The sequence below is a fragment of the Malaclemys terrapin genome, chromosome 10, assembly GCF_027887155.1.
Source record: "Malaclemys terrapin pileata isolate rMalTer1 chromosome 10, rMalTer1.hap1, whole genome shotgun sequence".
Taxonomy (NCBI): Eukaryota; Metazoa; Chordata; order Testudines; family Emydidae; genus Malaclemys; species Malaclemys terrapin.
The window spans coordinates 30577355-30602781 of record NC_071514.1 but is presented as its reverse complement, the minus strand read 5'-3'; the positions used below and the strand labels follow the sequence as shown (position 1 = coordinate 30602781).

Here is a 25427-nt window from a genome sequence, read left to right as displayed (position 1 = left end):
TACAATACTTACAATCAAGTAGTTAGACAGAACTCTTTCCTCAATTAACATTTCAAGATCTGCTTTGAACAGGAGTGTCTGCACTCTGACCCAGACACATCAAGAGCTTTAGGCTGCAGGTATGCCCAGATCATGAGGCAATAAGCACCTGAGGAGCATCTTTAATTCCCACTCACTTCAGCTGCAAATGGTCAGCAACTCTGAGGATTTGGCCCTTAAATTACATATATATTTGGGAATTAGCGCTCACCAATATCCTAAAAAACTGTCAGAGGATGAGTATAGCTGCACCCGACGGACTCCACCAACAGCTATATTTTGCTCTTGGAGTGCACCCTGTCAACCTGGCTACCAAGCATAACTATGCCAAACTTTTCATTCTGGGAGGCCACAAAGTTGCATCAATGTATTTGAGAAATCTTCACACATCTGAGAAGAGACAAACACCAGGGGAGTGAAAAATAAGACTAACACAGAGAAGCTGGCCCCCTCCCATCCTCTCATGCAGAACCAGCCTGGCTCTAGATTCCAAAGAGCTGCATTCAAATTTGAACATTTCAGTTCCTTCACCCCTAAGCTGTATGCAGTTATGACCAACATTCTAAATGTAACTTTAGCATTAATAAGGCATTACAAAATGCTTTTCTAAGATGGGTGTCATCTCTGCTTGACAAATGAAGAAAATTAAGCATAAAGCAGTTGAAGGGGCATTGTCAATATTGTCCTATGTTGTAGGCAAACAAGATTCTTTACCTGTTATTAACACCACTATAGGTTATTACAAATGAAAGAACTTTTAAAATCCATTATTCAGGCTTTAGGCACCAATCCTGAAAAGACTTTTATGCACACACACTTTACCACCCTGTGTAGCTCCACTGATTTCAATGCATGTGTTTGCAGAATCAGGACCTTGTTTTTTGTGTGTATATCAGTTTGTTCCCTGACTCCTGCACCCCCACACACACACCCAGACCCCTGTCCTGACCCCTGTCCTCCCCTCACACCTCCCCAGCCCTTACTCCTGCACCCCCCCACACACACCCAGCCCCTGCCCTGACGCCTGCACCCCCCTACACCACCCCCAGAACCCCCTTACACACCCTGAGCCCCCTGCCCTGACCCTGCACTCTCCTCACACCTCAACACCCCCTCACACCTCCCCAGCCCTGACTCCTGCATCTCCCCTCATGCCCCCCAGCCCCTGCCCTGAAACCTGCACCCCCCACACACACACCCTGAGCCCCCTGCCCTGACCCTGCACTCTCCTCACCCCCTCACACACCCCAGCCCCCTTCCCTGACCCCTGCACCCCACCTCACACCTCCCCAGCCCTAACTCCTGCACCCCCCTACACCACCCCCAGAACCCCCTTACACACCCTGAGCCCCCTGCCCTGACCCTGCACTCTCCTCACACCTCAACACCCCCTCACACCTCCCCAGCCCTGACTCCTGCATCTCCCCTCATGCCCCCCAGCCCCTGCCCTGAAACCTGCACCCCCCACACACACACCCAGCCCCCTGCACCCCACCTCACACCTCCCCAGCCCTGACTCCTGCATCCCCCCCCATGCCCCCCAGCCCCTGCCCTGAAACCTGCACCCCCCTCACCTCCCCAGCCCCCTGCACCCCACCTCACACCTCCCCAGCCCTGACTCCTGCATCCCCCCCCATGCCCCCCAGCCCCTGCCCTGAAACCTGCACCCCCCTCACCTCCCCAGCCCCCTGCACCCCACCTCACACCTCCCCAGCCCTGACTCCTGCATCCCCCCCATGCCCCCCAGCCCCTGCCCTGAAACCTGCACCCCCCTCACCTCCCCAGCCCCCTGCACCCCACCTCACACCTCCCCAGCCCTGACTCCTGCATCCCCCCCATGCCCCCCAGCCCCTGCCCTGAAACCTGCACCCCCCACACACACACCCAGCCCCCTGCCCTGACTCCTGCACCCCCCCCCCCACATCCCCACCCCCATCCTGAGAACCAAATAGGAGCTGCCCCAGGTAAGCGCGCCACTCCCCAACCTCCTGCCCCAACCGTGAGCCCCCTCCCTTGCCCTAGCTCCTGGCCAGACTCCGTACCCGAACATTTTTGTACAATATTTGGAAAGATCATTAAGTGGTCTGTAGAGACCCTCCGTGATTTTCAAGTGGTCTGTGGAAAAATAAGTTAGACTACAAGAACAATCAAGGTACCTCACTTTATTTTCATTTACTTCCTATTACTTATGGAAGGAGGATGAAGAAAAAAAGAATTAAAAACAGGGGCAGGGGGAGATAAGAGAGAATGTTCTTTTTCTTGACTGGGTTCCAAGGAGGAGCCCCAAAAATGAAGCTGAGCACAGGGCCCCACTAACTCTATATACACCACTGGCTGTCACGACACCTGGGCTGGGGATACTGCCAGGGCCGGTGTAACCACTAGGTGCCAAAAAGCGGTGCCCCCAAATATTTTTTTACACTACAGTGGAGTCGCATCTTACGTGGGGGTTAGGTTCTAAAGTCACCGCATAAGAGGAAAATCGTGTATAGTGAAAATTACCATAAAGTACAGTATACACTAGAACAGGGGTCCTCAACCTACAGCACGCATGCCAAAGGTGGCACACAAGCCGATTTTTTTTTTTTTAAATGGCAGGCTGCGGGTCCCGACTGCCGCTGAGCCTGCTGCTGACCTGGGGTTCTGTTCACTCAGCTGGCAGCAGGCTGAGCAGGGCCAGCAGTGGGCCGGCTCCTGCCAGCCGGGGTCCCAGCCGCCAACCCCACTCAGCCTGCTGGGATCCCAGCCAGCTCCGCTCAGCCTCCTGCCAGCCTGGGTGAACGGTCTGGGGAACGTTCACCCAGAGTTCCATCCGCCGGCCTGGGGTTCTGTTCACCCAGGCTGCCAGGAGGCTGAGCAGATCCGGCGGCTGGGACCCTGGCTGGCAGCGGGCTGAGTGGATCCAGCGGCTAGGACCCCGGCTGGCAGTGGGCTGAGCAGGCTGAGCGGGACCGGCAGCTGGCATGAGCCAGCGGACGGAACCCCAGACCGGCAGCGGGCTGAGCTGCCGGGCTAAGCAGCTCAGCCCACCGCCGGTCTGGGGTCCCAGCCGCCGGTCCTTGTCAGCGGGCTGACAATCTGGGTATTCCAGCTGCCAGCCCCTTGCCAGCCAGGGTCTCGGCTTCTGGCCCAGCTCAGCTTCCTGCCAGCCTGGGTGAATGGCAGGAGGCTGAGTGGAGTCGCCGGCTGGGACCCTGACTGGCAGCAGGCTCAGTGGTGGCCGGCACCCACAGCCTGCCTTAAAAAAATCAGCTCGCGTGCCACCTTTGGCAGGCATGCTGTAGGTTAAGGACCCCTGTTCTAGTGTATACTGTACTTTATGGTAATTTTCACTATATGCGATTTTCCTCTTACGCGCTGACCTTAGAACCTAACCCCCGCATAAGATGTGACTCTGCTGTATTCATTTTTGAAACTTTATAATAAGCAATGCTCCGGAGGGAGGGGGGGGGGGGGGCGCAAGGTGGAAGTTTCGCCTAGGGTGCAAAATATCCTTGCACCAGCCCTGGATATTGTGTCAGCTGATCCCCACAGTCTCCAACCTACCTGGGCAGTACAGCAGACATGGCCCTGTCCACTAGCTCCTCTCCACTCCCTAACCCATCCACCACTTGCCCCCCCATTAAGGCTTAGCCCTCTTACTTTTAAAAAATGATTGCTTGCCCCCTCCCTCCCCTCAGGCTTTTCTGGCAGCCCCGTTGCCAGGTATCCAGTTTTAGACTGGAAACTCCAATAGAAAATGGGACCTGATTTTCCAGTTAGCAGGGCTGACTGGAAACTAAATGTCCGGTTATAGGAATAACCACATTAGCCTCTGCTCCTCCCACTGCCAACACCCACCCCAGAGGGCTGGAAGAGAACCTGTCCTGCTGCTGTGGGAGGAGGGGCAGCTGAGTGCACAGAGAGACAAAGAGAATGGGCTAGAACCAGTTAGGTACCCACGCCATGTGGGCGGGGCGGGTAGATCCCGTTTACCCCCTCCCCAGCCCCGCTGCGCTTGCAGTTTACCCCTGACCCCTCCCTTGCTCCAGAGACCAACCCTAGCTCCTGCCCCACTGTGCTTTTACCCCCAGCCCCTTTTACGATTATTCCCCAAGGCGGCTCACAAAAAGTTAATCCGGCCCTGGTTACAGCAGAGTCCAAGGCTACCCCGGGCCGTTTGCCATCCCATTTTCCATCCCGCCAGGCCCATGGCAGTGGGGGGCAAACGGCTGGTGGGGAGTGGGAACTAAACTATGCCCAAGCACTAACCAAGCTCACACAGCGAGAGGGCGGCACAGATTCGACCCCCGGGCGTTACTAGACCAGCAGGGCGGCGAGTCCCTTCAGGCCCCAGCGCCTCCGTCCCATTCCCGGGGACCAGGGCGCGGCGGTTTCCCAGAAAGTCTTTGCTGCTCCCGTCACCTGGCCCCTGAGCCGGGGCAGAGCCCCTGAGGCGGCTCGCCGGGGTCCCCTAGCGGCGACCTTAGACGGGGCGCTCAGCCCCCGGCCGGGGAACGAGGCAGCGATGGGCTCAGCCTCTGCAAAGAGCCGCCCCGCCCCCTGGAACCGGGGAAGCGGCTCTGCCCGCGAGCGACCCAGGGCCCTCGTGCAGTGACGTCATCGCGCAGGGCTCTGGGTGCGGCGTGGGCAGGCTGGAGAGCCTGTACCAACCCCGCGGCCCAGCGCAGCTCGGCCGGGAGGGGCACAAGCACAGCGCGGGTAGGGGCCAGAGCGGCGCCATGTTACGGCCTCCCGCTCCCTCACTCACCCCCGCTCAGGGCCAGGCACTCTCCATCCATCACCGCTCTCCAGCCCTCCGGCACAGGCAGGATGAGCCGAGCCCGGAGTGATCGATTCGCCCGGCTCAGGGGCCGTGGGCGCTGGTGCGAGCGCGGTGAGGGCTGCCGGGCTCAGGCCGAGCGCGCTAGCGAGCGGAGCACGCGGGAAACGGACCATGAATGAGAGCGATTACAAAGAGCAACGCACCTGGCCGTGGGCCTGTCCCCCGGGGCTGTACGCGCCACCCGAGCCCCAGCCCCGAGGAGCGGCAGGGCCGGGGAAACGGCAGCGAAAATGACCCTCCGTTCGTACAGGCTGCGTCCCATTAACACGCTCCCTCCCACCTATCCGGCCGGGAGAGGGCCATGCAGCAGGCCGAGTACCAAGAAACGTGATTATTGTTGACGTACCAGTGTGTGACCCAGGCCTGTACGTTGTGCGTGGGGATCGGGAGGCGGGTAACGGCCTCGTGGGAAAAGGGTGGGCCCTAGCCGCCCTCCCCTGTCAGCTTGTTGCTAAAGCAATGGGGGAAAGCTGCCTTTTCCAAAGCTGTCGCTGCCATTTTGTAGATCATTCAGCGCATAATCTGTAATGCGTGATGTGGCCCAGCAGCTGTAGATCAGCTGGCCAGGCTGAAATCTGTTTTAAAACACTGCAGTGTTTGCAAAGTGGTTTGAGGGCAAATGTTAGTGATCTGGCCAAATTACATTCTGCTTATGGTAAAGTCCCCACGTGACCTCAAATTAATAAAGCATTCTTCTCCTGTCTTAAGCCGTTGTGTGTTAGGTCTGCATGTGGGTGTTGGAGTAACTATTTTTATACATAGTTATTGGTAAAGGGCCAGCCTCATTATTATTTGTCTGAGAAGCATATTACAGATTTTAAATTTCACATGTTTTTTACTTTCTGTGAGCAGTCTAGAGTTAAAGATAGGCAATACATACAGATATAATAATGTAGGTACTAATCTTTCAATCAGTCTATACAGGGATACCATATCTTCTTGCCTATGCAAAGACTATTCAAAGTCAGTGAGGGTCTGCCTATTCATATCCAATTGCAGTCGGGGTCCTGATTTGTCTGGTCCTATATTGAGTCCTCCACCCATGCACTCATTGCAGGATCAAGACCTAAATCAGTTTGTAAAACACCTTGATAGATTATGGATTAAAGAGAATACATTTTAAAAAGCTACAAAATGCTTTATCATATGCAGGTATAATTCTCTAATCATTACATATTTTGGATTTCAGAAAATCTAATTTACCTCTTGTAACAAATAAATATAGTATATGACCAGCATTGAGAAGTTCAGTAAAGATATTCAACATTAAACCAGAGTGGTAATACAAAGGCCAACCTGAGATCACAAACTATTCTAATAGATATTAGGTATGGGATGGAATATGGGTAAAAGGAAGAAAAGTAATAGAAAAGGGGAAAAAATAAAACCTAAAGCTGCATCCCTTAGAAAATTCTTTTGTGAGTTGAAAGGATTAAAAATGCTTACAACAGTATCTCCAAAGAGACTGAAAAAAGGCTCCAAATCCTAAAAGATGAACAGCTGGTCTTGAATCTCCAGGGGGAGGCTGAATCTGGCAAGTGTAAGATAAATACAAAGTTGGATGCTTTATCATTCAACCAAAAAGAGAAGCTCAGAGATTTCCAAAACTCCCAGTTTTAAAGTCTCTCTGTTGAGAAAGTCTTTGAAGCCAGAAAAATATTTATCCTTAATAACTAAAAGCTTGAAAGTTCCTGCACTTTAGCTGTTTCACAATACCTAAATCACATACATTATAAGGGAAAGGAAGAGCTGTTCCTTCATTAATTTGAAAGGGATTTCAAGTGCACTATGACTTCATAAAAGGCCATGTTATAACAAGAAATATTAAAAAAAAATTACCTATCAGACCACATGTGAGCTAACTGGCATAGAGCACAGGCACCATCTTTCTAAAGAGATGTTTAAGAGGAACGTAGCCCTTGAAATACTGACCAATTTAAAGTAAAGCAAGTCAACAAAACTGATAAGGAAAAACATATTGACCAGAAGACCTTTCAAATTTCAAAGCAGTGGAAAGTTTATGGCTATGGAATGAAGAATCTGCAGAAATGTCTTAATGTAAGAAGCCACATAAGTTTACATTAAGAGATACAGAACTATTCCTGAAGCTGCTGAAAGATACAATTGTACCCTGGGTATATAAACCAGAAATTAAAAACTCTTAAACAAATGAAGAAAGTTCTGAAAGGGAATGTGAATGCAAGCTACAATTTTAATTTTTATCCTCTCAGGAGACTTCACATTGTCTCAGCAAGCATTTCCTACTGAATTTACTGCATTATGAACTATCATTTTTAGAACATGTTCCATTTACAGGTCTAATATCTAATATGCAATGAATACTGGAACTGATCAGGTGCCAATACTGAAATAGTGGGATGTTCCAGGGTAAAGCATATAAGCACAAATGATACATAGCTGTAATGGCTTTTACCCAGAACTACCGATCACTCTCTGTTACATATTTCAGAGTGGTAGCTGTATCAGCAAAAAGAACAAGGAGTACTTGTGGCACCTTAGAGAATAACAAATTTATATGGGCATAAGCTTTCGTGGGCTTGAATAAAAACTGGGAGTGGATGGGTCATTACACAAAGTAAAAACTATTTCCCCATGCTCATTTTGTCCCTACTGTTACTCACCCCTTCTTGTCAACTGTTTGAAATGGGCCATCCTGATTATCACTACAAAAGTTTTTTTTTTCTCCTGCTGATAATAGCCCACCTGAATTGATTAGTCTTGTTAGAGTTGGTATAGCAATACCCATTTTTTCATGTTCTCTGTGTATATATATCTTCCTACTGTATTTTCCACTGCATGCATCCGATGAAGTGGGTTTTAGCCCACAAAAGCTTATGCCCAAATAAATTTGTTAGTCTCTAAGGTGCCACAAGTACTCCTTGTTCTTTTCTCTGTTATATAGTGTGGCCTTTTAATTTTTTTTTTTAAGATGCAGACTTAAGTCCTTTATCTATACTACTAACAATCATTGTGCTATCTTGATTTTGCCTGAGTTTAAACTAATGCAATACTAGCTTCTATGACTTGAACTGTGACAAATTTTCCAAACGTCCCTTTGCAGATACACATGATTTATCTGAAGTCACTGAAAAAAATATTTACTCCCCAACAACCAATTAATCTTTTTATTTCAGGTACTTAAAAATGGTATATTGTGATTGGTAAAATCAATTTGTTAACGTGTCTCAATCTGATGAAATGTATTCAGTATAAGTCAGCATTTCTTTAGGAAGTCAAAGCATAATTAGAACATTCTGCAACAGGAGATGAAAGTTCAGGATTGTCCTTCCCTAGCATTTAACCTGCTTTAGGGCTTGTATATACTAAATAGAAAATGGCACCAGTTTAAGTCAGTTTAAAAATCAACATTGATGAACTCAAACTGGTTTAACCCCGGCTTATCAATTTTACAAGCTAAATCAATTAAGCCAGGGGTAAACCAATTTCAGTGCATTTACATTAGGGGTTTACACCAGTTTAACCAGATTGATTTCTTAGGGCATGGCTACACTTGCAGATGTAGAGTGCAGTAAGAAAAGCGCTGCAATCTGTCCACACTGACATCTGCAAGCGCACTGGCGTGGCCACATTAGCAGCTCTTGCAACGGCCACAGAGAGCAGTGCATTGTAGCTATCCCAGCATAGAAGTGGCTGCAATGTGCTTTTCAAATTGGGGGGGGTGGGTGGAGTATGACAGGGAGTGTGTTGTGTGTATGTGGGGGGAGAGAGTGGGTTTTTGGGGGGGCTGAGAGCATGTCAGCATGCTGTCTTGTAAGTTCAGAAAGCCACAGACCCGACCCTCTCTCTCTCAGACACAGCATTCCACAGTAGTGGTTGCTTTGTCTCGGAGCAGATAAGAAGCCGGCTGTCAGAAACGGAGCTTCCAGAGGGCATATCCTCATTCCTGCAGCAATTACAAAACAATGACAAGAGTGGCCACTTGACTTAAGGGGATTATGGGATGTTTCCAGAGGTTGATCAGAGCGCAGTAATACAACACCTCGTTCACACTGAGGCCCAGGCATTTCAGCCAATGCGCACCAAGCGTTAATCTTCTCACAGAGGTGGAGTACTAGGAGCGCTCTAGCCCTGGAGTCAGAGCGCTCTACGTGCCTTGCCTGTGTGGATGGGTAGTGAGCTAGTGTGCCCGGGGCTGCGTTAACGTGCTCTAACTCGCAAGTTTAGCCAAGCCCTAAATCAGTTTAAACCAGTGAATGTTCTAGTGTTGAAAAGGCCACTCAATTTAACAAACATTAAAAAGAAGCCACTAAAATGGGACAGGCAGGCACTGAATCTCATGCAGGGTTGGGGCTGCTTCATGATTTCAAGGTATTTCCCCAAAAGGATGTAGTTAATCCATTTGCTACTAGCTGTCAGATGATATGGAAGTGTATGCTCATTGCCATACAAGACAAAAATTCAAATTTAGGAAATAGGCAGTAAAGTGAGGGATATTTGCAATGCAGAAAGCTTTTTGTAATACATCTAACCTAAATCATCTTTACTCCATGAATGTGAATTTTTCATTTTTGTTCTTTAGAGTTTAGTAGGTAGCCAGAGTATCCCTTTTAGAACTGAACAATATTGTCCTATTCTGCCGATCAGCAGAAATCTAAGGGTAGCTTAATGTAGACTCCCACTGTTTGGGGGGAAAAGATGGTTCTAAGATTGTACTCCTTAACAACCTCTGCCCATTGTTAGGATTTCTGACAGTTCAACTGCTTAATCTTGTTGGTACTCAGAGCAAGATTACACAGTAACAGAATCTAAACAAACCAAAATGAAAGTGTTCTGATGAGTTGGAATGTTGGGGCAGAGGCTTTCAATTTTTGCCTCTGGTCTAGGTTTACTTGGGCCTCCCTCAGGACGGGGCTGAACTAGATGACCTCTCAAGGTCCCTTCCAGCCCTACAGCTATGATTTTATTTAATAAGTAGAAGGCAGCAAAAGGTACTTTTGGGCCTTTGCTTTGAGAGTGTCTCATGAATTCATGCTTTAAGATCAAGTGATATGATTTTGAGTCACACATACACTGATCTAGAACTGAGCTTTGATCATCTTTCTTCCGAATACCAGCAAATTAAATACTGTAACAAGACAAAAATTGAAACTAACATCTCAGAAGCTAAGGTTATAAGAATTATGACTACAGCTAAGTTTAAATGTTATGGAGCAGAAATAACCTAAGACATCTAGTATAGGGGCACTTGAAAGTTGTTTCTAAAAACAAAAAGAACCCCAAATATAAGGTGGTAGCATTTGCAATGGTGCTATACCCTATCCAATGGCAGCACTGTATTATGACTGAAGTGGTTCTGTAAGATACTCTTCAGGCAATCAAGGATGAATAGTATCTTTAGACAGTGCTACAACAGACAAGTGCTGCCAATAGTAAAATCCATCCACGACTAAGGTTCTCAGATATACACCTCTACCCCAATATAACGCTGTCCTCGGGAGCCAAAAAAAAAAAAAATCTTACCGCATTATAGGTGAAACCGCATTATATCGAACTTGCTTTGATCCGCCGGAGTGTGCAGCCCCGCCCCCCTGGAGCACTGCTTTACCGCATTATATCCAAATTAGTGTTATATCAGGTCACGTTATATCAGGGTAGAGGTGTACTAAAACATTGGATTTAGGCAATTATTAAATCTCCCTTTCCCCACTCTTTTCTGTATACATGGGGAGAGGTAAGAGGGGAATGATTTTGAGATAAATACAGTAGAATCTCAGAGTAACGAACACCAGAGTTACAAACTGGCCAATCAACCACAGACCTCATTTGGAACCACAAGTATGTAAACAGGTAGCAGCAGAGACGAAAAACAAACAAACAAACAAAAACAGTAAACAGTATAGTACTGTGTTAATGTAAAGTACTAAAGAAAGGAAAGTTTTAAATTTTTTTTGACGAGGTAAGGAAACTGTTTCTGAGCTTGTTTTATTTAAATTTAGGTGATTAAAAGCAGCGATTTTCTTCTGCATAGTAAAGTTTCAAAGCTGTATTAAGTCAATGTTCAGTTGTAAACTTTTGTTCATAGTTATGAACAACCTCCATTCCCAAGGTGTTCATAACTCTGAGGTTCCACTGTATGTAAAAATACTGAATTTTCACAGATATGTTGTCATTATTTATCTGTCTACTGTTTGAGACTTTTGTTTTAGAGTGTGGGGGGGCAACTACAGCCCGTGGGCCTGATCTGGCATCTCAGGGCTTTGGATTCGGCCTGCGGGATTGCCGCCTCCGTGGCATCATGGGCCCCGCGCTGCTCCCAGAAGCAGCCAGCACCATGTCCCCGCAGCCCCTGGTTGGGAGTCGGGGGGGGAAGCAGAGGGCTCCATGCGCTGCCCTTTCCTCCAGGTGCTGCCCCCGCAACTCCCATTGGCCAGGAACGGGGAACCACGGCCAATGGGAGCTTTGAGGGAGGTACCCGCACGCAAGGACAGCACGCAGAGCCCTCTGCCCTCCCCCAAGGGCTGCAGGAACGTGGTGCCAGCTGCTTCGGGGAGCGGCGCAGGGCCAGAGCAGGCAGCGAGCCTGCCCTGGCACCGGTGCGAACCACTGCCACCCCAGAGCCGCTCCAGGTAAGCGGCGCCGGGCCGGGGCCCAAACTCCTCCTGCACCCCAACTCCCTGCCCGATCCTCCTGCTGCACCCCACATCCCTCCTGCACCTCAACCCCCTGCCCTGAGCCGCCTCCTGCACTCCACACCCCTCCCTGCACCCATGCTCTGAGCTCCCTCATATGCCCTGCACCCCCTCCCACACTCCAACCCCTGCCCTGCATGCAATTTCCCCACCCAGATGTGGCCCTCGGGCCAAAAGTTTGCCCACCCATTTTAGAGGAAGAAAGACTGAATTCCTAGCAGAAAAAAAGTAAGTAGAAGGCTGAAAGAAAGAGCATGAACAGTCTAGCACATTTTCATCACTTGCAGCAGGAAAGACACTCAACTGAACTTCAACTTACAGAAGATTTTCAAGCACTATATAAAATAAAAGCTACTATTCAAAGTGCAATGTTAACAAAATTAGAAACATTTACTTTAATATATACAAGGTATAGCATGTATAAAATGTATTATAATTTAAGTTTTTGAGCAGAAATTTCTTGCTGTGTCTTCTGTATTTTCTTTGCACCTTTGATTTGCATTTTTACTTGATCTTGTAATTGAGAAAAGAATGCTCGAGATGATTTCAAAGCCTTGTCTTTACCGTCATCCTGTCAATAGACAAAGTGTTTATTATAATAAAGGACAAGATAGCAAATGTTCCAATGGACAGGACTGATGTAACTACACGATTACTAGTTAAACAACCTTTTTTATTTTAAATATACCATACTTATAATCTAATTGATAACTGATTTGCAGACATCTGTTATGCCATCCTGGGTTTTTGTTATACTGTAATTTCAAAAGATAAGGGATGTGTTCCCTCTTCATGCATATGCTTAATACTTATTAATGTTAATGAGAAGTATATATGCAAATCCAGGAATGAATCCTTGGATATTATCAGTCCCACTAGAGAAATACAGATTTATTGCATTTACAAAAATAAAAAAGTGCAAATGCACAAATGTTTTAGATGTATTAAGGATAACTACTTTCCATATTCTCTTTTCCCTGTTTTAAAAACATCTAATATTAGGAATTAATGGTCTCTTGTACATGGTAAACCCCTAAGGAACTATACAGATTTAATATTTTACTATATTCAAGATACAAGATCAATATTTTGGTGTTACAAAGAAGTCCCATACAATAAGTATTTGTTCTTGTAACATTTGATGTTATTTTTTGTTTGAATTTAAAGTACTATTCTGAATTATATCTATAAAGCTCAGGAGGAACTAGCTAGGGTCCTGATCATCCAACTACTTAGGCATGCAAGTAATTCCATTGAGTTTGATGGAACGACTCACATGCATAAAATTAAGCACGTATGCAATTCCCCCCCTTCCCCCCAAGATCGCAGCTCAGATTGTGAATTTTGAAATAAAGCAGAACAGAATATAAATAGTGCGTGTCACTTATACTTTAGATTAAAGATTAATTCCAAAATTACAGTTTTACAGTTCACATTTTCTTTGCTGGATCCACAGATTAAGTTATTTGCACATACTAAAGGAATGGGCAAGATGCTTTTAAATATTACAAGATATCCTCATGCGGATACAGCAATTGCAGAAGAAAGCATCTATGTAAATATTCCTATCATTTAAAATCACCATAGTTTATTCAAGGTAAAAACAAAACAAAATCTATAGAACAGATAACACAAATATAACACAAACACTGCAAATATCAACAAACATAACTGGTCAGACCTCCTCTGTTTTGAAATTAAATATGGACACCTTGGGCCACATTCTCTGTCAAGGAAGTGCTCAGCCCAGGTATGAATAAAAAGGCATTATCTGCCTTCTACCAATACTGGTAGTTGGATCTGGACAGGACTAGTCCTGGCACAGGTTTAAAATAGCCTTAACATCCCAAGGAATCAATACAGAAACTGGAGTTCACCAGGGTGTAGGAATGCCCACAACCACATCCCATGAGCTGGTTGCAGAGGAAAGATGACGGCAAAGGAATTCCTGTGATAGCGCATGCTATTTGGGAGCAGGGTTGCTTTACGCCAGGGGTTGAGGGGGGGGGGAGAAGAGAGAGAGAACACACAGGATGGGACAAAGCAGCTGGTGTGCAGCCCAGCACAATTACTACAGATACATTTGAAATTTACTACTAGACTATGTAAGACAGTCTTACCTTGAGCAAAGTTGTTTTGCCGTCTTTGGTGAGCTTTTTTAATTTTGCCGCAACAGCTTGTTTGCTGAGTTGCGCGCCTTGTTCTGGCTTTGTTTTTTCCAGGAGTTTTTGACGCTGCTTCTTCTCCCTTAGCTTCATACGTCTGTGAAGCTTCTTCTTTCTTCGTTCTCGTTTTTTGTCTGTGGTAGTCTTTTCTGCATCTGTTTTCACATCTCCAGCTTTACTCTTTTCCTAGAAAGACAACTGCATAATTTTGGATCCAAAAGTGCTATCTAGGCTAGTGACAAGTACAAACAGAATGGGCACCCTTGCTATACGTTTCATTGACTAGCCAGCAGAACTAACACTATTCATCTCTCACACAAAGTAGTCTTTGTGTTTATTTCATCTCTCCTGTACCCAGCTTCCTGCAACTGAGAATGTGCCTGAGTTAGTAAAACAGAGGAGCCCAAATGGCATAACTCACTCATGGGAACTAAAAATTCCTACACATTATATTATGCACGTATATATTTTATTTTCCCACCTCCCTTAACACACACACACACGAGTAACTGTCTAAAGCTAAAGACACGGTAATGCATATTAAGCATAGGACATTTAACAATAAAGACAGTATTAGGCAGTCAAACCATCTACATAGTAGGGTAATTTTCAAAAATAGAATAACCTATGCTGAAAAGGAAGCACAGCAGGTGGCGAGGAAGGCAGTCAAATCTAGTTAAGCCAAGCTAGCTCCTCTGACTTCACTGTGCTGGAATTCCTTAAATCTCTATGAAGGGGGTTCCAAGAGAAGAATGTCACAGAAAAGGAGTTCTCTGTTCTGAGGGTGCAGGGTATCTGCAGCGTACAGATACAAAAGGAAGCCTGTCTGCAGCTCTAGATTAAATTTCTTACCTTAACCTCCTCTGGAGCCAGGAGAGCTGCATCACTAACGCTAACTGGTGCTACTTCTTCCATAATTATAGCTGGAAGATTTGAAACGATTTTAACCTCTGGCACGGGCTAAAAAGAAGGAAATGTCATTTAGGTACATGAATATCATGCCACAGCAATATATTACTAACTGAATTAAGTCACACTAAATACATTCCCATTTATATTAAGGCTGATTATAATATGTTTCTGAAATACTCAACAAGCAATTGCATTGGAAGTATCCCTCACTTTACTGCCTATTTCCCAAACATATTTTATTGTATGAAGTGTGAAAACTAATGGACTCACTGGTTTAGGTGTGAAGTGGAAGTTGGAAAGAGCATCCAATTTTAGGAAGAGTGAGTCCATCATTTTCTGAATTTCTACGTGTTCAGGATTTTCTTCCTCTTCAGTTTTTTGCTGTTAATAAATAAACAAACATCATAATGTTAATAGAAAAATCACTTCAAGAAACTTGCATATAAAGATATTAGAGCACTTTACATTATAGCTCATAATGCTGCAGTATGCAGTTTATACCTATTTTACAGATGGATAGAGCCCTGCACGGATACAAAATTTGTATCTGCATCTGATCTGCAAACATGGTCCATGGATATAAAGGGGACATCCACGGATTTGTACTACAGATGGGTACATTGAGCCACAGAGGATTTAAATGATCTTCAATATGTGAACAGCTGAGGGGAAGATTTCCAAAGAGAAGTGGGAGTCATGCACCCAACTTCCACTGAAAATCAAGGGGAGGTAGGTACCTAACTCTTACTTGTGTGTTTGAAAAAAACCTCTCAGACTCAGAACACCACTCAGGAGCCCAGAGTCTAAGACTCAGTGGATTAAATTCTGGGATGATATTTCACATTGGTAAGTGGCTGTGCAGCTCAAATATCATGTGAAGTTGGCTAGAGAAGGGGAAGTTAAGGAAGTTTAGGCTCCTATTTATTCAGTTTAAACCAAATTCACACGTGAATTTCTGTTGCTCCACACTCCCATTAGATGTAGTAAAGAAGATTAAAACAAAAGCCTTAATAGATCAAGTCTGAGATTTACTGAACTCAGAATATTTTTAATTGATTTAAAGGATTTGCATTATCCGTGAACTCAAAGGGGTCAGCCAAATAATTATTTTGATGGTATAAACTGGAGTGGTTTAATCAAAATAGGAGAACAATTGTATCAAATCTGAGTTATGTAAAAGATGGTCCAATATTAATCTCCCCTGATGGACTTTTTTTAAAGCAATCACTGTTCCAGAATGTAACTTCTTTCTATTATTTTTATGCCACATTTTAAGACAATGATTCTGTCTTGTCAATATTTGTGCAAATTTAACAGTAAATGTTGAATTTTTGGTATCAGTTCAGTTTCCCGGGTTGTACTGATTGAACACATCAGGATTTCCCAATACTTATGGCAGTTCAGTGTTTAAAAATAAAAAATAAAACTTTCAAGCAGTCATGATTTGATTTTTCTAACCAACAGCAATGGGTGTGGGGTGTGTGTCTGTCTCTCTCTCTCTCCCCCTCCCCCTCCCCATTATCGTAACTTACTTGGTTGAGTGTCAAATACTCCTGCTCATAGATTTCAGCAAGACTCAATTTGCTCTTTTCATGATCCAGAGTTAGACGCTTCTTGTATTCAAAGGCATCCTCTTTTGGTTTTTCTTTACGTATTACATCATCCCAAGCCTAAGACAAAACCATAAAATAGTTAAGATGCAATTGCATCAAATAAGCTTTAAACAGATCATTTTTATAGCTCAGTGGTTTGAGCATTGGCCTGCTAAAACCCAGGGTTGAGAGTTCAATCCTTGAGAGGGCGATTTAGGGATCTGGGACAAAAATCTGTCTGGGGATTGGTCCTGCTTTGAGCAGGGGGTTGGACTAGATGACCTCCTGAGGTCCCTTCCAACTCTGATATTCTAGGATTATACATCACATTCTATCAGACATCTTGTTTGTTGTTTCAGCTAGCGCATTAACTTGATTTTCCAACATTGCATTGAACCCAACAGCAAAGGGCAATTTTTTATACAATGGGAGCTACCTTTTATTTTGCCACAACTTTAGCAGATTCAGTAATTGCCAACACCACACTATAGTTAAGATAATATCTTTTAAGGAATTGTATTTACTCCAAAAAAGCTTACACCAAAAAAGCTTATTAAACAAGATTGAAGGATAGACACCCTCATCTACTCCCCAGTCTTTTTTTGCACAGATACAACCAAAGATGGTATACTAATTAACAACCAAGAATAACATTTTTGAAAGTACTTTAATATGAATTATAAACCGCAATATGGTTTCTGTGCAATTAAAATTAAAAAATTTATTATACTATACTTATTTACCCACCGGATCGGTTTAATATATTCTGAAAAAAAATTATTCTTAGTTAATATTCTGAGTAGAGATTATTAAATAGAGATTTGCATATCCATTATATAAATGCCATGTACACAACTCCAAAGTAGTCCTTTTATAGCTGAATCTTTAAACTGTGAGGGTAATTTTAATTATTTATCTAATTGAGATATGTTATAGCTAAGCCTATGTTTTAGTCACGGGTATTTTTAGTAAAAGTCATGGACAAGTCACAGGCAGTAAACAAAAATTCACGGCCCGTGAGCTGTCCATGAGTTTTACTATATAATTAATTAAATTACAACTTGGGCTGAGGGGTGCTCTGGAGGTGGCAGCCCAGGGGCACCGCTGGTGCTGGGGAGGGGCAGGGAGTGGCGGCTAGGAGCTGCAGGAACGTGCCGGCTGCTTCCGGGGAGCCTCCCCCACGGTAAGTGCCGCCCTGCCCCCCAACCCCCTGCCCCAGCCCTGAGCCCCCCACCCAAACTGCTGCGGGGGGAGGGGGGAAGGGCGCGCAAACAGTGGACAGAGACTGCTCCAGCAGCAGCCAATTGGCTGTCTCCAGGGCTGCCTGATCTGCTCGGGCTGCCCCAGAGCCAGTCACAGTAGTCATGGAATCCGTGACAGACATACAGCTTAGTTATAGCCCCCAAAAAGGACACAGAATGGAATCATTAAGAATACACTGTCAGCATTAAGCAAAAGCAATATTCAGGTATTTTATTTCTTCTGGAAATGCTCAGGAGACAAACCGACACCTAAAAAACTAAGGACCTTAAACTCATGCTTGGAATTCATTCCTGTGCTCCCAAAACTGCAAGTTAATACAAATACATTTGAATGTACCCGACAGTGTTTAGGATTTGATTTTGTTGAAATATTTAAGCTTCCAAATAAAACAAAGAGGTGAAGGCAAATCTTATTAACCTGATCTTTTATCCTCTGTTTGATAATATCTTCAAGCTGAAAGGTGGTTTCCTCTGTGATCACAGGAGCTAAGAGGGCAAAAAAATAAACACGACCACCAAGTTTAAAGTATTTAGAAATTAAATCATTCATTAAATGAAAGGAGATTAACAGTTCTGGAGATATTATTTTTGCATTTATTTTAACTGGTACCGCTTGTTCTCTAAACAAAAACAAAAGACTGAAAAATGCTAGAAAATATATACAGTACTTTAGAGAGGCATATTGGCCTGGAATGAAGATGATTAGGCAGGCTAGTAGGTTTATTTCCTCAGGAAAAATTGCATAGTATGAAAGTTTGAGAAAGATAACCAAGTTGTGTTTGCCCTATAAATAAGCGGACACAAACAATGGGTCATTCTCATTTGATAAAGCTTAGTTCACATCTGAAAGTTCAACAAATGGGTGAGGCAATAAAATTTCTATGGGGGAAAATATGGCCTTATAAATATTCTAGTTTAGGCACAGTTTGAGCAATGTTTGACAAGTTTGAAATGATGGTGGAGGGACTGGAGGGAGGATGGGGGGGGGAAAAAAAAAAAAAAAAAAAAAAAAAAGAGCATTTGTGCACCACCCTCACCAGTAAAACAAACAAATTATCTAACAATGTCTGAAATTTAGCATAACAGTATTTACCCATTCTGACTGCATGGTCAAAGAGTAAAGATTCCTCCAAAAGACTGTTTTCAGGTCGTTTTTGTCCAGTCACTTCCCCTGTAAGCTGCCAAGGTTTTTCCTCCAACAACTCCTTTTCTAGAGATTTAATTTTTTCATGCATCTGAAAGATAAAATTTTCTGAAAGTTTAAAAAAAAATTTAAGTTAAATGCACTTGTTTAGCAACAAAGGGAAAAATCAAGTTAGAGTAAAGAATATGAATAATTACTCTAGGTATTTCTAGATTCTTTACACACCTTTTGCCTTATCTGTCTGTAAATATGCCACTATTTGATCATATTTCTCCTAAAAATTTTCTGAAGCTTTCAGACAACTTAATGATATTTACAAATACAATCAACTTATTAGTAACATACATGTCTTTGGCTCAAGTTTAAGCAGAAAACTTCAAATCAATTGCTCATGAAGGGATACTAGATCATCTTAGTTACCTTTTCCTGCCTTTTCTCAAAAGAAGATTTTATTCCAATGGGATCAGTTCTCTTCTCATCTGGTATATCTGTATCGTCTTCTTTTTCACTGTCCTCTGGTAAGTTAAAAGTAACTTTTTTAGAGACTTCTTTAGCTTTCTCATTCTTCTCCATTATGTCCATTTCATTATTTTCCTCAAACCTATAAACATTAAAATGCCGTTACATAAATGGAAGTAGTACATGCTTGAGACATTTATTGTTTAATATATCATACAAGCTACAGGTAAAAAGCTCCCCCTTTTTAGGTAATAATGATGCCCACCTATTATTGCAACTAGATATAAAAATTGTATTAAAGTTAATATTTAAAATTAAATATACACAAGTTGAGAGGGAAGGTACTGTACCACAATACATTTTCAGAGATTCCCAAAAACTTTTACTGCACTTTTCTTAAGACTTAACATAACCAGAAAGGTAGGCTTTTGGGTGACGACCTACATATCTAGTGGAGATATGCCTCCCCAGCTGAAGCAATACATAATTAATTTAGTTAAAGTCATTTACTCAAATCCCACAGGGCAACAATAAAACAGTATTTCAACAATAAAACAGTATTTCAAGAATAAAACTCTTCTTTTCTAAGTCAAAAAGTAGTTAATTAGTGAACACATTACACTGACATTACAGAAAGCCAAAAACAAGCACATTAACAGATAATGAAATACTTGGTACCAAGTTTTAAAAGTCTGTTCCTTCCTTAATATAATATTACCTCTGCCAAAGAGATTCCTAAATTTCCATTTTATTTTCTGTTTAAGAGATGGTGTCACATTGTCAGTGACAATTCAAATAACTGACAGATCCCACAGAACAGTTACAAATCATTCAAGTGTACATACTCATCAAAAATGCCTTCTTCATCCTCCTCGTCAGTGTCACCTTCATCATTCTGATCATTTTCACTATCATTAGCTAGGTCATCATTGTCATCAATAGGGTCAAAGAAATCTTTATATTTCAAATTTCTAGAACTTTTACCTGGCTGGAGAGAGGGGAAAATAAGAGGTTACCCAGTGAAAGTGACAAGTCTAAGTGACTAAGAATCTTCCATTTCCATGAGGACCATGTTATATATACCTGCAGTGTAAGATCTGCAATGGGAATTCAATGGATTTCAACATTAACCATTGGTCTGGTAGACAGTGGCATTAGTCGAAGTGAGACATTTTTAATGTCGTCAATTAATAGTCAATTCTATTTTAATTTGCTCAGAGACCAAGGAGCAGAAAAGCAGTATATTTTAACAACTGACATATTTGCTGAGATGTGTGGGGTAGCTCATAAATCCCTGACAACATAACAAATGGCTGTAACATGCATCAGTTTATCACTTCCAGAAGCACGTTATTTTTCTCTTGTTATATCAAATAAGATACTGAAAGAACAGAATTGTCACAAGCAATATTAGTCAAGAAAGCCTGAAAGTAATTTTCAAGCCAGAATACAGCAGCTCAAGTTTATTCACAGCCTTAGATTAAAAACAAAACAAAAATCTACAAACCCTTACAACACATATACTACTCACCCAAGTGACCATGGGACCCTGTCCTTTCCTCTCTCTACCTCTCAGAGTTTATCACCTCCACCTGTTTTGTCTTAAGTTGGGCCCTACTTCCGCTAGGGATCCACATGGGCAGACCCCTATACTCATGAAGAGTCCCAACGATTTCAATAAAATGCTGCACAGGCATGAAGATCCATCCAAATGTAGGTTGTAAACTCTTCAAGATAGGGACTTGTTTATTTGATCCCACATATTTATGATAATATAGTCTGATCTCCTGCATAATACAGGCTATAGAATTTCATCTAGTAATTCCTGCTTTCAGCCTAATAATTTGTGGTTGAATTAACAGCACATCTTTTGGCATCTGATCTTGATCTTAAGATTTAAAGTAACGAGAACCCACCAAAACCTTGTTAAATGGTTTCAATGGTTAATTACACTTTTTAATTAAAGTCTGCATTTTGTTTCCAATTTGAACTGCAATTTCAATTTCATGTCAGTTTTTTAAGCTAATTTCAATTATACTGGCTTGTGACAAAAAAGTGTTTCTAATTCTGGATGCATATATCCTTACCTTGATTTTATCTTTTTCAGATTCTTCTTCATCCTCATCAGAAAGAACATCTTCAAAATAATCAATCTCCTCCTCCTCCTCCTCCTCCTCATCATCATCCTTCTTCTTGCTTTCTTCTTTCTCTACATCTTCCAAAAAGGCTTCCATCTCAGCCAAGCTGAAAAATTTATCATCCACTATGGACTTTTCTCTTGATTTTTTCCAGGTAATCTTCTTCAACTTTTGAATCTGTTGCTCTAGCTCATCAACATCAAAGTCAACATCTGAATCCTCATCACTACATAGCTGCCTTTTCCTTGCTTTGGATTTACTTTGCTTTTCCTTAGCCTCACTTTCATCTTCAATACAGGCAGGTTCTGCTTCCATGCTATCTTCTTGTTCCATTTGCTTATCACTGCTACTGTCTGCCTCAAAGTCATCCTCTTCTTGGGCTGGGAAAAGGTAGAGATCTTTGTCTTTAACATCTCTAGCAACAGCTTTCTTGAAGTAGTCTAGAACTGCATTATTCTGTAGTTCTATTTGTTGCCAGATCTGTTCTTCATCAAAGTTTTCTATTACCAGTTTTTTTAAAGGACTCCCACGCACTAGTTTTGTCCCTAGTGCTTTATGCAAATCATAAAGAGTCTTTGTCAATGAACTGAAGTCTGCAGCCAGTCCATCTTGCACACTGATAAAAACAAAATTAAAAACATCACTGCACATAACAATAGCAAACTGAAAAAATGTTAAAATTCAAAAGTCAATTAGAAAGCAATCTGAGTTATGACAAATGCATTTTTACAAAGGGAAACTTGTATAATCTTAAGATTGTTTCTTTTTTAGATATTTCTGGAGTTCAGCTGTTGAGTGCGAGCTTTACCAAATGGTTCCTCTGATGGTCCCTTTATGTCTGTTCAGTGTTTTTGCAGCAAATGCCTGGCTGCCCTTCAACAACTGCAGGTTTTACTTTGTTTATTACACAGCATTTGCAGTCCTATTAGTAAAATCCTTTGAAATAAAAGTATATAATTAAGCTCAAGCTTTAAAATGTGTAACACATACCTAGAGGTACTGAAATGAAATGGACCATAGTTAAGGCTGTGGGTTTGTCACGGAAGTCACCGATTCAGTGACTTTCTGTGACTTCTGCAGCGGTTGATGCACCTGGCCCAAGAGCACCTCAGGCAGCCACCTCGCCAGTCGCACCGACCACTTGGGCCACCACTCCTTGCCCCCAAGCTGTAGCAGAGTTTGAATGTGGGAGGGGGTTGCGGCATGGGACGGGGGCTCCTCAGAAGCAGCAACATCCCCCTCGCTCAGCTGTTAGGCAAAGGCGTGGCCAGGCAGCTCTGTGCACTGCCTCCACCCAGAGCACTTGCTTTGTAACACCCATTGGCTGGGAACCGTAGCCAATGGGAGCTGCGGTGGTGGTGCCTGCACACCTCCACCTAGCAGCTGAGCAAGGGGGATGTCACCTTAACTATAGTTTTCCCTATAAAAAACTGCTTAGGGATTAACTAGTTTGTCATCTTTTTCTCAAAATACATTTGTTTTTAAGTTTTCTTCAAATTTTAAATATACTCTTGGTAATCTATTCAAAATAGCTCAAAACACAACCCAAAGGGGTCATAATGGAAATTCTCATAGGATAAAACCTAAGGTCCCCAATTCTGCAACCAGATTCATGCAGAGTGCCATCCAATTGTGGAATGAAGGCCTAAGTTACAGTTGCTGTGTAAAATTCAGGCAGGCCCCAAGTCTTACTCACATATACAAAGATTTCCTCATTTACAAGTAGTTTTTTAAATATCTCCCCCCTGCTAAAAAGGATTTTACTCTGTGTGTTTCAATGAAATTTAAAGTCCCGTTTTTAACTTTAACTCAATCATCACATCAACAGAAGGCCACAGAATTGTTTGAGCTTTTACATATACCTAAATTAAATCTTTCCCTAAGACAAAAAACAGATTTAGGCCCATTTGAAGTTAGTTTTATTTCTACAATTAAACAGTTCATTTTAATCGTGCAAGTGAAACCTATAGACACTTTCTCCCTAACACAGAAGACAAGGTTGGGTAGGCTAATTAACAAAGCACTGCCGGACCTGAGTCTTGAAAAATCACAGATCAAGTCCTCAAAATCATGAGATTATCTTAATAATAAGATTTTAAAAATTATTTCTTGTTTCTAAACTTTTACATTATATTCAGATCACATTTTCAAGCTTTCCCCTGCAACCATGAGTGCTAGAGACTTCTTTTTAATGAAGGTATCTGTACAGCACCTAGCAAAATGGGGTCCTGATCTATGACTGCAGCCCCAAAGTGCTTCCGAAATACAATAAAATGATAGTATCAGAGGGGTAGCCGTGTTAGTCTGAATCTGTAAAAACAACAGAGGGTCCTGTGGCACCTTTAAGACTAACAGAAGTATTGGGAGCATAAGCTTTCGTGGGTAAGAACCTCACTTCTTCAGGTTCTTACTCACGAAAGCTTATGCTCCCAATACTTGTTAGTCTTAAAGGTGACACAGGACCCTCTGTTGCTTTTTAATACAATAATAATCATCAAGATTAACTGGGTCATTCCAAATGGCAGAACAGGAGGCTTGGTGTTGGCCTGGCGAAAATCCCAGGGAGCTAGGACCATCCCCCCTCCCTCCCCACGAGTGGGGTTGGCAATGGGCCGCGGGGCGTCATTACCCGGGGAAGGCACAGAGGGGGCAAAGCAGGGGGTGTGGCCAAGGTCTGAAGCTCTCCCCTGGGATGAGGGAAGGGAACGAGGGGGCAGGACGGGTTATTGGAGGCTGCTGCGCTTGTCCAGTGGGAGCGCCCACAGCGCAGCCCGGGCCGGGCCAGGGGATGAGCGATCCAGGGCAGCCGCGGCGGCCTGCCCCCGGGCCGGGGATTTCTGAAGCTGGGGGGCGCGGTAGGGAGTTTCACCTGAGGAAGCGCTCCGGCTGGGCCGCGGCAGCACCTAGCACCTTCAGACACGTCTCCAGCCGCCGGCTGGGCGCCGCCATCTTCAGCCTCTACTCAGAGCACGCGAGGGGAGAGGTCTGGAGGAGGGACCTCAGTCACACCAGGGCTCCGGCGAGCATGTCCGCCAACCCGCTCCGGACACCAACGCGGGCACTGGCAGAAAGGTTCCGCTTCGTAAGGGTTCCGACTCGGGATCCTTCTTCGTCACCAGCCGGGGGAGGGGATTGCAAGGCCTGGGCACACGTTCACGCCAGCAAATTCCTGCCCCCACGGGAGTAGCTTCCAAAACAGCTTTCAAATTTATCACAGAGGAGAGTCTCTGGGTGTCCATGGAAACCGCTCTGCGCCCTGCACCACGTGGGCCGCACGTTCCTCCGCGCCCTAACTCGCCCACCCCTCCCCGGCCCTCCTCGTGCACAAGGAGGCTGCACTGCCCCCAGCGCCCTCAGTCTCTGCAGGCCCTGTCTAGGCCCTCGCTGCGCTGCCCTGGCCAATGTCATACCTGCCTAGCTACCTCCCAGCATGCTTGATGCTGTCGCACCAGTAGATGGCCATGCTATGGAAGGAGAGAGTCCGAGAAAGGCCCCAAAAGGAGGCTGTTCAAACTTACAGACATAGTGTTATTGGCCAGTCACCTAGCACAAGGTTTTACTTATTTAATTTTGAAAATGGTAGGCGGTTCTTTTTCTCTATAGGCAAAGAGAAACCCAGGGAATCACTGATGGCTTGTTCTCCCAAATAAGTCCTGTGTCTGTAGGTGACCACCCGTCTGCCACCTCCTTTCCTCTCTGGTCTACTCTCTCTCCCTTCATAGGATGACTTGCTTTTGAGAGTGAAACTGGACACCCAGCAGAGAGAGTTAAAGGGGGAGGATTTGATGAAAGATTGGGAGTGTAGCTGGGAGTGTTTTGACAGCTCAATCACATCCTCTCTCCCCCATCCATCACCCTTCCACCTATGCTCTCATGCCTTAACTCAGTCTCTTGCACATCCATTACATCCCCTAATCTTTCAAGCTCACCTTCCCCTATATCTTCTACTGTCACTCATCTCTGATCTTCCTCCTTTCAATATATACCCATTCCCATTATTGCAACCCCTTGCTTACAACTACCCCCAGACACTCCCTTTTTGTATTTCCAATTACCCCCTCTTTAAATTCCCCAACTCCCTACCCATTTCCTTCCCCCTCCCCAAACTCTTCTCCCCAGGAATCTCACTCCTCCACTTACACATACATGCAGAATTCTCCACCCAAAACTCACCTTTGCATGGAATTCTCTCCCTCCCCATTCCTCCACAAGCCCCTGAC

At 44.0% G+C, this 25427-nt stretch overlaps 2 protein-coding genes across 6 annotated transcripts in view; both read right to left on the bottom strand.

The window, feature by feature from the left end:
- FAN1 (FANCD2 and FANCI associated nuclease 1) overlaps positions 1-5546 on the bottom strand; it is a 45148-nt gene extending 39602 nt beyond the window's left edge. For 2 of the 5 annotated variants that reach the window (XM_054042134.1, XM_054042138.1), the window contains exon 1: positions 4790-5546. The gene's annotated coding sequence lies outside the window, so the exon portion shown is untranslated. Of the gene's footprint in view, positions 1-250; positions 430-4290; positions 4548-4789 lie in introns of those variants that run through there. The other 3 variants (XM_054042136.1, XM_054042137.1, XM_054042135.1) reach the window with 3 other exon arrangements.
- Positions 5547-5821: 275 nt separating this feature from the next.
- On the bottom strand, positions 5822-24240 carry MPHOSPH10 (M-phase phosphoprotein 10). The gene is made up of 11 exons (XM_054042222.1): positions 24077-24240; positions 21157-21823; positions 19915-20057; positions 19031-19211; positions 18560-18701; positions 17885-17952; positions 16145-16282; positions 14883-14993; positions 14553-14660; positions 13656-13886; positions 5822-12106 (listed from the first exon to the last, which is right to left on the bottom strand). The coding sequence occupies exons 1-11, from the start codon at positions 24154-24156 to the stop codon at positions 11966-11968; spliced, it is 2010 nt and encodes a 669-aa protein (XP_053898197.1). The 5' UTR covers positions 24157-24240; the 3' UTR covers positions 5822-11965.
- Between the last annotated feature and the right edge of the window lie 1187 nt (positions 24241-25427).